General features: G+C 36.5%; 1 protein-coding gene across 4 annotated transcripts in view; it reads left to right on the plus strand.

Moving 5' to 3' along the window:
• The window catches only part of FSIP1 (fibrous sheath interacting protein 1), a 76,857-nt gene that overhangs the window by 25,029 nt on the left and 38,202 nt on the right, over positions 1-13,626 (plus strand). For 2 of the 4 annotated variants that reach the window (XM_087921824.1, XM_087921822.1), the window contains exons 1-8: positions 6,113-6,190; positions 7,842-7,973; positions 8,246-8,405; positions 9,477-9,575; positions 11,175-11,353; positions 11,990-12,083; positions 12,663-12,758; positions 13,320-13,441. In XM_087921824.1, coding sequence (XP_087777950.1) covers positions 7,848-7,973; positions 8,246-8,405; positions 9,477-9,575; positions 11,175-11,353; positions 11,990-12,083; positions 12,663-12,758; positions 13,320-13,441 — 876 coding nt within the window. In that variant the 5' untranslated portion in view covers positions 6,113-6,190; positions 7,842-7,847. Of the gene's footprint in view, positions 1-6,112; positions 6,191-7,841; positions 7,974-8,245; positions 8,406-9,476; positions 9,576-11,174; positions 11,354-11,989; positions 12,084-12,662; positions 12,759-13,319; positions 13,442-13,626 lie in introns of those variants that run through there. The other 2 variants (XM_087921823.1, XM_087921825.1) reach the window with 2 other exon arrangements.

The raw sequence follows: 13,626 nt of genomic DNA on the forward strand, positions 1-13,626 counted from the left end.
GATTCAAGAACACTGTGTCCTTATTGTTGTGAAGTTAAAATAATATGCTTTATAGCAGATTTTATAGCAAAAGATCAAGAATGTTATTCCCTTTCACTTCATGTTCACCTGTATATTAATCACCTTATCTAATTCTAATTCTGAAACCATTTCCCACAACTACCCTTATGAAGAATTGATGGATTACATCCCAGAGTTTTAAAGGAGCTGGCAGAGGTCATCTCAGAACCACTGCACCATATTTTTCAAAATCCTGGAGCACCAGAGAACTACCAGAGGACTGGAAAAGAGCTGATGTGGTTCCCATCTTCAAAAAAAGGAAGAAAAAAAAACAGACCCAGGAAACTATAGACCAATCAGCCTAACATCAATACCCGGGAAGATACTGGAAAAGATTTAAAAAAAAACCCCAGATCTGCCAACATCTAGAAACAAGTGAAGCAATAACTAGGAGTCAGCATGGGTTTGTTAAGAACAGATCATGCCAAACCAATCTTATTTTATTCTTCAACATAGTGACTAAACTAGTAGTCCAGCAAAATACTGTAGACATAATATATTTAGATTTCAGCAAGGCATTCGACAAAGTAGACCACAACCTACTTCTTAGTAAGCTAGAAAAAAGTGGAACAGATAGCACCACCACTAGATGGATTCACAACTGGCTGACAAACCGTACTCAATGAGTAGTCCTTAATGGGTCTAAGTCTACATGGAGGGAAGGAAACAGTGGGGTGCCACAAGGTTCTGTCTTAGGCCCAGTACTCTTCAATATCTTCATTAGCGACTTAGATGAGGGAATAAAAGGGGAACTTGCCAAATTTGCAGATGATACTAAGCTGGCAGGAATAGCTAACACCCAAGAAGATAGGCTCAAGATCCAGATGGATCTTGACAGACTAGAACTCTGGGCCGTATCTAACAAAATGAAATTCAATATAGAGAAAAGTAAAGTCCTACACTTAGGCAAGAAAAACCAAAAGTACACATACAAACTGGGTGAAACCAGGCTCAATAGCAGTAACTGTGAGAGGGATCTTGGAGTCTTAGTGGACAACCAGCTAAATATGAGCCAGTAGTGTGCAGCCGCCGCCAAAAAAACTAATGTATTAACAGAGGGATACAATCAAGATCAAGAGAGGTACTAATACCACACTATAAAGCCTTGGTAAACCACGCCTAGAGTACTGTATCCAGTTTCGTTCACTACATTACAAAAAAGATGTTGAGACTCCAGAAAAAGTACAGAAAAGAGCAACCAGGATGATTAGGGGACTGGAGACTAAAACATGAAGAATGGTTACAGAAATTGGGCTTGGCTAGTCTATAAAGAGAAGGACCAGGGGAGACATGATAGCAGTCTTCCAATATTTGAGGGGCTGCCACAGAGAGGAAGGGATCAAGCTATTTTCTAAAGCGCAGAATAATGGATGGAAACTGAAGGAGAGATTTAACCTGGAAATAAGGAGAAGCTTTCTGACAGTGAGAACAATCAACCAATGGAACACCTTGCCCTCGGAAGTTGTGGGAGCACCATCACTTGAGACTTTCATGAAGAGATTGGACTGCCATTTGTCAGAAATGGTGTAGGTTCTCTCGCTTGGGTTGGACTGGATGACCTATAATGTCCCTTCCAAATCTAATTATCTGTTAAGCAAATGCTTTCCTTGTACAGAAAAAGCTGATAACCTCTCTTTGCAATTTCTTTTTTATATTGTCACTTCTGGCTACCAGTGATAGCGATCTGGATGCCTGCCACAACCTAATGATGTATGAGCTCAGGCAGAACAGCTTTTGGAAGAAAAAAGTCTCTCTTTTTTTTACAAGCATCTTAAGACAGGAATGGTAAACAATTAACTGGCTTGGCATGGGGTCCGGTAAAAATCCAATAAGCAACTAACAAATCTGAACAAAGAACAGGAGACATGGTGGAATGGAATCCAGAATTCTAAGCATGACACAGCAAGGTACACAAACAGATGTCTGAGCAGTTGTTCTTGACATTTGCTTTCTAGCACGGAGGACAAAAATCTACCACACTGAGCCTCCAATCAATGTGTAGCTGAGGATGCTAGACATCAGACTCTGCTCTTTCATGGACCTATTTGTTGGCAAGCCTCTTGGAGCTATAGAATTCACTTCTCTGTTGGATCTTTATCATACACCTCTGCTTGGGATAGGGTGACTAACTTCAGAATCTGAGAAGTTAACAGTGGGTGCAAGCAGGGAGTCCTGGTTTCAGCCAGACCAGAGTCCTTGGCTATATAATAGGGAATCACCCATGCCAAGACTTCTCACTGCCTGTTCCTCAGTCCACTTCCTCCCTCTCTTCCTCATCTGATGACATGTCTAACAATAAAAGCTAGGCTTCAAAATACAACAGTCTTTGTGTCTGTGTATACGTATCCATAAAAAATTCTTAAGAGCTAGACTATCACAACAGTACTAAACTAGGTTTAATTCATCTTGGCTGAGAGGGGAGAAGGGAGGTTAAGAAAAAGTCAAGATTGTAGTCATCACTGTATGACTTAAGCCCTGGCTTCCCTTTTTACATGTATCATACATATTTTAAAAAGTGGAGGAAACAGAGCTTTGATCACATGGTTATAGCTACAATCTTGAATTTTTTTGATCCACCCTGATGGATGCCTTTCACTAGAAGCTGACCTGGATTACAATAAGATTAATCTTTAACAGAACCAGGAGCAGGAAGGGAAGTGGTTCGATATTTGCAAAAATCATGTAAAAACGTTTGCATTTTAGCAGTACCCCATCTTAGTAGATGCAAAGGCTCAAGATGAGCTTTGTGAACAATCTCTTCTGAGAATCCCTCAAAACCAACACCACCAGTTGATCTGTTTGGATTTAAAACTGCCTTATAACAGAATGCTTGTAATAGAAAGCAGCAGGAATAAATGTGGTTATTAATGCTAGGCTACTAAGACCTTTTATAGCCCGCTTGTTACACAGCTCCTTTACGAAGAGTTCTGTTTACAGATTGCTGCACCTCAGAAATCCACAGTGTGATAAATAGTGAATATAAACCTTTTCTGATTGCTCATAGTTTCTGCCTAGAATAGGCACCACTGATGTTCTTTTATGCAATAAAATAAGTTGGTGAAAAATATTCCATTTGCTCACCTGCAACATGTTTCTAGGAAAAAAGTTGCTCACAAAACCCAATGTAATCAATGTTGGGTTTCAAAACAGACAACATATAAATTTAAACACACATACACACACTCAACAGACAGACACAGAGAGGATCTTACGAAAAGGAAAAGGAAAGGAAAGCAGGGTCATGTTTCCAACTCACTTGTATTATTTAAAGCCATAATACTAGGACTCTTTCCACAATACGTCACAGATTAGAAAAGTTACCTTCAGCTCAAAGGATGTGCTTGCGTGTAATGCGTTAATTGCAAGAAAGAAGACTATCAGAAAGTGCCATAGATAGGGATAATATGCGGATCCCCATCACGTTTGCCTCATTTTTGGGACAGAATACTGACTGTCAACTATGAATTTTCCATAAGGCTAGATATAGCCAAGATTATAGCCAAAGCTGTAGCAAATGTAGAGTTGACAGGTTGATCTACTCAAACTTAGTTCAGGGATGCAGTACTCCATACTAAGTGAATTTGTTACTCACAATTTTGCTCATGGTTCTGTGAACTCATTATGCAAACAAAGTCAAAGAGAATGCCTAAATGGTTAACCATTTTAAAAAAGTCAAGAGTTTCTTTTAAAAAGTAGAAATTTTATTCAAATGGGCAAAGCCTGTCATAATTAGGAGCACTGCCAGAAAGAGAATGTGCTCCATTTTGGATTAATCTGACAAGACATATGAAAATAGGAAGTTACATAGAACTCTGAAATAACCTCCCGTTTCATACAGATGAGCAATCAGCTTCCCTGGACATACAATATAGAACTATGTTACAAAACACATGTTTGACCCTGATCTCCAAATCAAAGAGTCTCAGAAAGTATTTTGCAGCTTATTAGGATGACCTTCCAATCTAGCGTCCCACTGCAACAGTGAGAAAGAGCTGAGAGAGGATATTAGAAAATCAATGTGAGATTTCTTTCTGCAAATAGGCTGGCAGAAAGCTGAGATATTTTAACATTACCTCTGAAGATTGTGAATCACACTCTTAGTTAATATTCTGAAAGTGCAGCTAGGCATTCCAACTTTCCTAGGCAAAATATTCATGAATGATGCCAAATCTGAGGTAGGACTTTGCCATTGCCAGCTTGTCTGAAGAGACTCTATTCTGCTCTTTCATTCCAATGACATCAACAATGTCAATATGTATATCATGTTTACATCTCTTGCCCAAAGCCTCTGGGTATTTAGCATCACTAAATAGTATTCCATTGATTGCCAGTGCTTAATTCTGTTTTTAGTTCATTGCTTGTTTACACATGACACACTGAACCACAGATTAGTCAACTTAGGCTGCTGGGCAAACTCACCCTAAATAGCTACTTTGTTTCAATGTATTATGCAAACTAACAAGCAAATCATGGTTAGATTACCATGAGCAAGTATTTCATGCAAATACAATCTTTGTGTGGGTGAGTCATATAGTCAATTTCACTTGCATTTGCAATCCCTGAAGAAAATCAAGAAAGCACTCTATTATTCATGGTGTATATATCTAAAAAGTCAATTATGGCATCAATATATGTTTGTGTGTGTCAAAAAGAGTAGAAACAATATCATGATGCATGTCTTGCTCCTCTTGTACACACAAAATGAGGTAGGGCTTCCATTGTGACACTACTTTAACCACCTAGGCCTCTGAAACTACTCCACAGGTGTCAACTCCAAGTCAGATTCAATTCCCAATAATATGTGTTTGTGTCCAAGTTGTTCTCATGACAACACAGTAGAAGTGATTTGTCATCGCCTTTGTCCTGGATTTTTCAATTTCTCAAGTCTAGTCTGCATGCTCCATTTGCTAGCTTCCCATGTAAAGATTTAGCTGGAAAAGAAGTGGAATGAAATTGACACAGCAAATTTATGCTTCTCTGAATGTGAAGAAGAAAATCAAAGTTTGCATAGTCTATTTTAGTTCAAGTACACTGTACTGATACAAGGCAATTACCCATATGTTTCAGAAAAAATGAGTAATAGATTGCAAGCTGGAAGACTCCATCTGGTGGGTGAAGAATAATCCATCAAAGAATTTCTGGTTCTTTCCATAGGGGAAGCTAAATCATCCATTCATTGCCGTTCATATCCTCTTTTAGGCTTCTTATTCACATATAAAATAAAGAGATATGCTTTTGCTTTTATTTTCAAGCAAAGCACTTTCTTTTTGAAATTCTTAAATCCAGGGGGATAGATAGTAGAAACACCTTAATTATCAATGGGTACATATCACACCATATGCATTCAGGGGATGACTCCTGATATAGTAAGACTACATTAAAGCAACATAAAACAAAGCTCCCACAACAATAAAAAATGAACTCTCTCTCTCTCTCTATTCATCCACCCTCCCCACAAAGAAATTATTTTTAAAAAGTCCACTTAAACCCCCAAATTCCACCTCCCTAAATTGCAAGCATGCTGGCTGAAGAATTCTGGAAGAGACCACGAAGTTGTTGAGGTTGACAAAAGCTACCTTAGAGAATAAGATTGGAAAATGGCAAAACAATGGAAGGCAAAGTAATTACTGCAAATAAAATTACACGGATGTTCCCATAAAATCGTCATGGGCCCCGTAAGAAACTATAGGCTCTGTAAGACCTATGGACTATGTAAATAAGGACACTAGATTCGGAGTGTAAAAATCCGGAACCTCACTGTACTGAACTCATTGTGTCTCTAGCGTCTGTCCAGAGTTTTGCAGTCCTATCGGAAGATACGGAAGCTCTTCAGAACGTATATATAAGGTGGAGGAAAAAAAAGGCTATCACTCCCCGGGCATCTCTAGCAATGCTCCGGCTCATTTTTGTTAACGAACTCTTGCTTTTTTCCGTGCAGCGACGCCGCCAACTAAACTACTAAGCATCACCTGCAAAGCGTCAAAAAGCCAGCGTTTTAACTTCCGCCCTTAGTGGCTGCCCTACTTCCTGTTTCCGCTCGATCCCGTGGGTTGCCATAGCAACGCAGAAGCGCGGCGACTAGTTGCTGTTTCTGGATGGAAACTGTTGCTTGTTTTGTCTGCCTCGGGAGGTGCATTTCTAATATTCTTTCGGGGTATAGGTAGACCGCGGGTTGTATGCAGCCGATTCTGGTGGGGGAAAATTATCTTTTTCAGCAATCGTTATGATGAACCTTTTGCATTCATGGTCATGTTGGGTACCAATACAGTAGCAGGAAGCCCAATATCGGCTTTATGTATTTTGTTTTGTTTTTCTATATGTCTGTATTTACAGGCAGCACCAGAATTGATTTATTTTCGTTCACTGGGACTTACTCCCAAAGCAGTAAACATGGGCTGCATGGTCTTCAAAAGATGCCCTCCCCACACCCATTTTGAGACATATTATTTATAGTTACTTTGGGCTCTTGCTCAAATTTTGTGATCTGGGTCTTTTCTTATAGGGTTATTTGTGCAGATGACAGTTTCTATAATACATTGGCACTGAAAGTCGAAGACAACAGAAAACCTCTAATAATTGACCACTTTTCTATTTAGTCTAAACATTGGGACAAAATGTGCTATATTGTACAGTCAGTAGCAGGTTAGCATGTAATAAAATTATGTAAAATATATAATATAAATAAAATACATCTACAGTGTGTAAAATATCAATACAAACCAGATTCTTGACTGCAATGCTTTTAAGTTGTTTATTATTAGATTTTTATCCTGCCTTCATTATCTTATAAATAGCTCAAGGTGGTAAACATATCCAATACTCCTCGCTCCTTCTATTTTCCCCTTAACAACGACCCTATAAGGGTCAATGGTTGATGTTTCATGGCTGGACTGTTGTAAAAATTTGCTGGCTGAACTTCCTGCTTCCACTCATGCTCGAATGCAAAACGATACTGTGAAGATTGTTTTGGACCAAAGAGTCACAGAAATAATAATTTCTAAATAGTAGCTCATTATCCTATGGCTGTCTCAATTAACCACACAATGATAGTAAAACAATCAGTATTTTATTTTGCAATGGGAAATATGGTGCCTATCAGCAAATAGTGAAGTATTCCTAACATAAAGTAACCTAAACACATATATTTGCCGATGGAGTAAACATGCACATATAATTGTCATGGTTTCTATGATGAAATAAGGCTATCTCCAGAAGTAATATTTTTTACTATTGATGTATAGCTTTCAAAGATCCCCCTAACTGTCATGAACTTACTTTTTTTAAAATTTAGAGATAGTCTAACTGATATTGCCTCTATATTCTCCAACAAGGCCTATTGTTGGATTTATTTATAGTGGCAATATGGGAAAACCATTATTATGCAAGAGGTTAGTCACATACTTTGTTTTCTCCTTCATATTAAGAAAAGTGTAGAAGTTTAGAACTCATTCTTAGTTAGTCTGCTTGATTTTTTTTTCTTGCTTTCTGAATAAAGGAGAAGGGGAAGAAGCTTCATTTAGCTTCAAAGCTCTGAAAATCCCAGACGGTTGTTTGTTCATGTGCCAACCATTCAGGGTCAGGTCTTGCAGTCTCCTGACCATATCAGGACCATTGCTTTTGGCAACAGAGAATAAAATAATATCCACTCATTTCTTTTGCCTATTAAATTGAACCACTGATATAAACTGCAAAATTAAGAAGATAAGTTCATTGCTGAAAATGAAGCAGAGTTTTTAAAATAGATTCCATATGATTAAGTTCTCTTTTTCTAACCATTTAAGGTTAGAATGGATATTACAAGAGGAAGTCTGGATGGAATTTCAAGACCAGCATCTAACTCAAGAAATAATCATGGAAACAAAACTTCAAGTTCATCACTAGAGATTTTAACGCCAGAACCAGACCAATCTAAGGTAGTTACTCTTTCTGCTCTGTTACTTGTTCTACTCTCTATAGACCTTTAAAAGTTTTGCATAGAATTTCAGATGTGTACCACAAGCCACTAGGTAAGTGAATAATTACATACTTTATTTATTTATTTTGGTAAGAAGAATGTACAAAGTCACATTTGTGGACTTTACCCAAGGATATTAGGTTATGATAATAAATCAGGAGCTTTGGATAAAAAAGATTGATATACTTGTTAAAACTTTCCATAAAACTTTCCATTCCATATCATTTCTAGGTTGATTTTTGCAATAATCACATAGGGGAGAACTCAAAAGAAAATTATGATAAAAATGGGGAGGAATATGAAACTCAACAAATGAGTTTCTCAGAACAAATATCTGAAGAAAAAACTGGTGATTTTCAACTGGTGGGACAGCATACAAATCAGGTGGCAGGTATGGCAAGTACTACAAGATCAATGTAACCTTATTCACATTTACTTAGAGTAAATAATAATGTATAATAATACTTGTGACAATGATATAACTATATCAATATCTTAGATTTTTTTATTGGGTTCAAAAGGGACTTCCAGTGTAAAGAATGCAAACTAAACATGTCTCCAACAAAGATAGAGTCAATGACCATGGTAAAGACTGAAGAACCATAGAATACTCTGGTTCCTCAGAACTTTTCCAAATAGTGAGGGATGGGTGATGACTTACAGGTGCTGTGGATGATTGTTCCACATGTGGACAGTGCAGGATAGCAGTTTTCTGTAGGTCTAAAGAGCTGAGTGGTCAAAAAATTAGCCAGCATGCTCACAGTTGTAGTGGAGCCTGAGGATACTGAGTTTTCAAACTTCACTTTCTAATTATTTTTAGAAATGACTTATTTACTATTCTAAGGCTGTTAGAAATCTTCAAATGACAAATTTGAAAAACCATCTAGTGAATTTACTTTTCTTCTTGAGCAAAAGAAAAAGTGTAGGAATTTAAAGAATTGGAAACTCTAGTTTATGTTGCTTTTTAACTACTGTACTTAAGAACTTTAATAAAAATGAGGTTCAGGTGAATTACACGACTTTATAAACAAGAATAAAAGTAAATTTAACTGGCTAAATTAATGCTTATGTCTAGGCTTTGACTGTGTCATTGAACAGTTGTATAGGTTTGCTTACTATAGCAGTTACATACTAAGATAATTTCAGTTGCTGAATTTCTGTTTGCCTGTTAAGAAACCAAGAGTTTGCCAGTAAAGAAGAGCAATCCAACTGTCCTTGGATCTTTATAAAATTTTAGGACAATATGGAAAAATAAGGAACAATGAATATAGAAATATAAACGTTAAACTCATTAAAGAACATATATAAATATTTCACAAAATTAGGGTCAGTGGCCTGAACATAAGACTAAATCGTTTGTTCCAGATTGCAACCACCTTGGAGTAATTCTCTTTTACAGTAGGTTTGTTTCTTTAATAACACTTTTAAGTAGCACTTCTATGCACTGTTTCTCTTTTTCCAGAATATTCTTCAAGTTCAGTAGATTCTGAAGATGACTTTGCTGAAAATAAACTCTCTTGCAGCAGTGCTTCTCAGAATAAGCCAGTTGAACCACAAAAAGGTATTTATCTTTTGTACTCTGTCTTATAGTTAGGGTTAGAAAGCCATCTTAGTTTATAAGCATTAATAATTGTAATGGGAAGGAAATGCAAATTATGAAATAGTGTAAGTACAAGTCTTCTAAAGCAATTTTTAATGTATGTCATGATGGTGCACACTTGTACAAAAGGAATGGAGATTGTTTTGTGGTGCTATGATGCTGTTTTGTCATTTTGATGAAAGCTTCAGATCCTATGGCACATTTGAGCTTTCTATTTTCCTGCATATCCTGATATTGTTAGTTTGGATACTTGAATACCAATTCCCTTCTACTTTTTAATGATTGCAATAAAGTTATCTGTTTCTGAGCTTTCTATCAGGATAATAATTTAAATGATTAAACACATATAAAACAGGAGAAGATGGAGAAAATTCTAGTATTTATTTATGTGTTTGCTTGTTTATAACATTTATATCCTTCAGATAACTTTGGGCAGCTCTCAATAAAATCCTTTAAAAATTGTACAATACACTACTTAACATTAAAATTTGAAAATTAAAACATAAAACATTAAAAAAAAACAAGAAAAACAAAAACATGTCATCAGTCCAAGCATTTGGGGGAAAACCAGGTCTATAAGACTTTACAGAAGGCTAAAAGGGTGGGAGTCTGCTGAATTTCAGGGGGCAAGATGTTTCATGGGGCAGAGACCATCATGGAAAGGCATGCTGCCCATCATATAACAACATTTGTGGGAAGGAATCAGGAATGTGCCCACCCTATCTGGCATGGCCTTAAGGAAAAATGGTTTTTCAAGTGGCTTGACCCTGTGCTATGTAGGACTTTAAAGGTGATGACTAGTACCTTGAGTTGCAACCAGGAAGAAATGGGAAGCCTATGGGGTTCTCAGACCTAGGCATCTCTATTACTGTGTGTGTAGCCTTGTTCTGGATCAGTTGAAGTTTCTGGGTGGTCTTCAAGAACAGCCCCATAATTGCAGCATAAATTCCTTCGTGTATAATCAACTAAGAGATGACCAGTGCATGGTTGACTGAGCAAGGACTTCCAGGCCAGAAAAAGGTGTGATTGGTGCACTGGATGACTCCGTGCAAAGGCTCCTGCCCTCAGTTGCCACCTGCTCCTCAAGCTGGAGCATGACTCTAGAAGGAACCCCAAATTACACCCCAATTCACACACTCCAAGGAAGTGCCACTCTATCCAGAGTCAAAGATAGAGAATCATCTGGTCCTGGGGGCTAAAAACCCATAGCCATTCAGTCTTGCCAGGGTTGAGTCGAAGCTGGTTCCTCCCCATCCAGGCCCTTACAGCTTCCAGGCATTTGTCCTGCATTGCCGCTATATCACTTCTCTGTCTAGGGATGGACATCCGTTTATTTCATAAATATTTGTATTAGCAACAATAGTTTTGAATCAATTTTCAGCTTCATTAATGAAGAGCAATATTTTCGCTGAAATATTGTAGCATTGGTATTGTATTCCTAGTGGATTACTGAATAATATTCTTCATTTGATGACATTTTAGTAGATCAACTTGAAATGCTATCAAGAATATTTTTGATGGAAAGATGATTTGATTTTAATAGTCAGTTTTATATTTAAGTGACATCCAGGTCTGCAAACCTGGATGATTCTAAGGAGAAAGGTGTAGATCTTCTCATCCTGAAAGCAATAAAGAAGATGAAAAGGTTGGACCAGATATTGGCAAATAAACAATCCCAGGAAAGAGCAGTCAAAAAGCAAAGCAGAGAATTGAGAGCAAAACTATGGGAAGAATTTCAGGTTAGAAATACAAGATCAATTCCAGAATACTTCTATGAACCACAATTTATATATGATGATGAATGGCTATGTTTATTTACATTTGAATTGCTTTTTGGCATATAAAAATCAGTTATCTATTATGTATGTATTTGACTTGTGTGCTAATTTTCTGCTCAATTAAGCTAGCTCTTGATTTATTTAGTAAGTCTGTAGATATGGCCTGATAGAAGTTCATCTAGTTTGATAAATTACGGATATTTTTCATGAATTGCTACAGAACTGAATATTAAAATCTCTTAGTAAAAAATATTTTTGTGCTAAATTTATATGAATTTATTATGTCTTAGAGTTCCTACGACATACGCATATCATGTAGTATTTTCTGAAAATACTCTGCTCAAATCTTTGCTTATAACTTTTTAAATCTGTTGCTAAAAGCTGCAAATACCAAAGAAATTTTGTTGGGTACATACATAGCCCAATGATAAAAGTGTGTGTAAATCATGGGGATAGAAACAAAGTGGTAAAACCTGCAGTTGTGTGGGGGAGCCCTTTAGAAACTTAAGGAAAAGTTTAGCAGTATGCATAAATATTCTGGAATGTCCATTTATCCTTCCTTATATGTATATGTATCCTTTCACTACCTGAATGCAGTCTATGACATCTCGAAGTTCTTCAATAATTACCGAAGAGGAAGAAAACACTAGCAGATTTTTAGCTTTAAACTCACCATTATCTGGAACTCCTGGTAAGAATTAAAAAATAAAATTTTTGGTATTAATTCTAATGTAGAGTTAGCAACCTGCAGCCTTTGAATCCTTTGTAACAGCTTTCAGAACCTCCTCTAAATGTGATTGATAAAAATTGGTGGCTTTGTTGCTTTCCATTTTGAGCAGAAAACAAAAAATTTGTAGCATATGTTCTTCACATATTTTTAAAACTCCACCGAGTTTGCACTGTGGTTATCACTGTGGTTCATAGCATCTCCTAAATGTTGAGTGCAGTTTTGGGTTGTCAAAAGGTTGTTTAGCCCTCTTATTTGATATATTATAGCAAAAAGGTAATTTGTCCTCTAATTCAAAACTCCTACAACTCACATCAGTCAGGACTGGATGGTATACCAGAGCGTAGGCTTTCCTGACCAAGTATGTCTGTTATTTTTAAATTCACCTTGAAAATATAGGGAAAGTGATTACTGTAGCTAATTTAGTTCAGCCTAACACAGTTGCTGAAGGACCCAATCCAGCAGCCTCTTTAGATCAGTTTAGATCCAAAGTGATCCCTCACATCCTTAATCATCTTATTTCACATTATGTTTCATTAACAGATCTTTCTTCTTGCGAAGATAATGAAACATTTAACATATTTAAAACTCAGCTTCCTCCGGAAAATTATGAGACTAATGGAAGACAAACAAAGCAAGGTACAATACAATCCAGATATAATTTTAAAATAATAACAAATATGTGAAAGCATGCTTATTGATTATTTTGATTATTATTATTTTGATTATTATTATTATATAGGCTGCATGAAATAGAAGCATTTTTTGTCTAAATATTGGCCCAGCATTGGAGATATTTAGATGTAATACCATAAAAACTACGTTTTCCTAAGAATTGTTTTGTATGAGCCTTCCCTCACATTTTATTACACTTGATGTGAGATCAAAAGTTTCAGTTTCATGTTCACTTCCATTCACAGAAAAATGCATTTTGGATTTGAGAATGGTTGGCGTGGCTTTGCATTTCATATTAGTTTTCTTTTGTCTGCAATTTGTTCTTAATTAGTGTTATCAATGAGTTTGCGGTAAAGCGTGTAATATTTTGTTAGGGATAATATTGAAACATAGTTTACAATCTACAATATAGTAACAAAATAAAAACTTGTACATAAAATAGTGAAACTCAAGTCCAAAATGTAATTGAGATGGCTATTTTTTTCTTTATTATTTGTTTCCTCAGTATTTTTTTTTCTCTTTCAGTACCTGAAGGTGATTCAGCGGATAGTGTAATAGGAAGTTCAATGAAGAAAATGGAAAACACTTGCCCCAAAAGTACAGCAAGCTTTAAAAAAACCCCAAACTTTATTAAAAAGAACATAGAGGTATGTATTTAAACATAAGATTAGAATTCTTTATTAAGCTTTATTGTGATGGCCTGGGGCTGGGCATGGAATCAACATAGCCGGAATGAAGGATTAACTCCCCTTTATCGCTCCAACTTTCCTCCAAAAGTCCCACCATTCACAGCAAGTTCAGGAACGAAGCTATAAACACGCACCTCCATTAG

The sequence above is a fragment of the Pseudonaja textilis genome, chromosome 1, assembly GCF_049901715.1.
Source record: "Pseudonaja textilis isolate UNSWEBS1 chromosome 1, rPseTex1.2, whole genome shotgun sequence".
NCBI classification, from domain to species: Eukaryota; Metazoa; Chordata; class Lepidosauria; order Squamata; family Elapidae; genus Pseudonaja; species Pseudonaja textilis.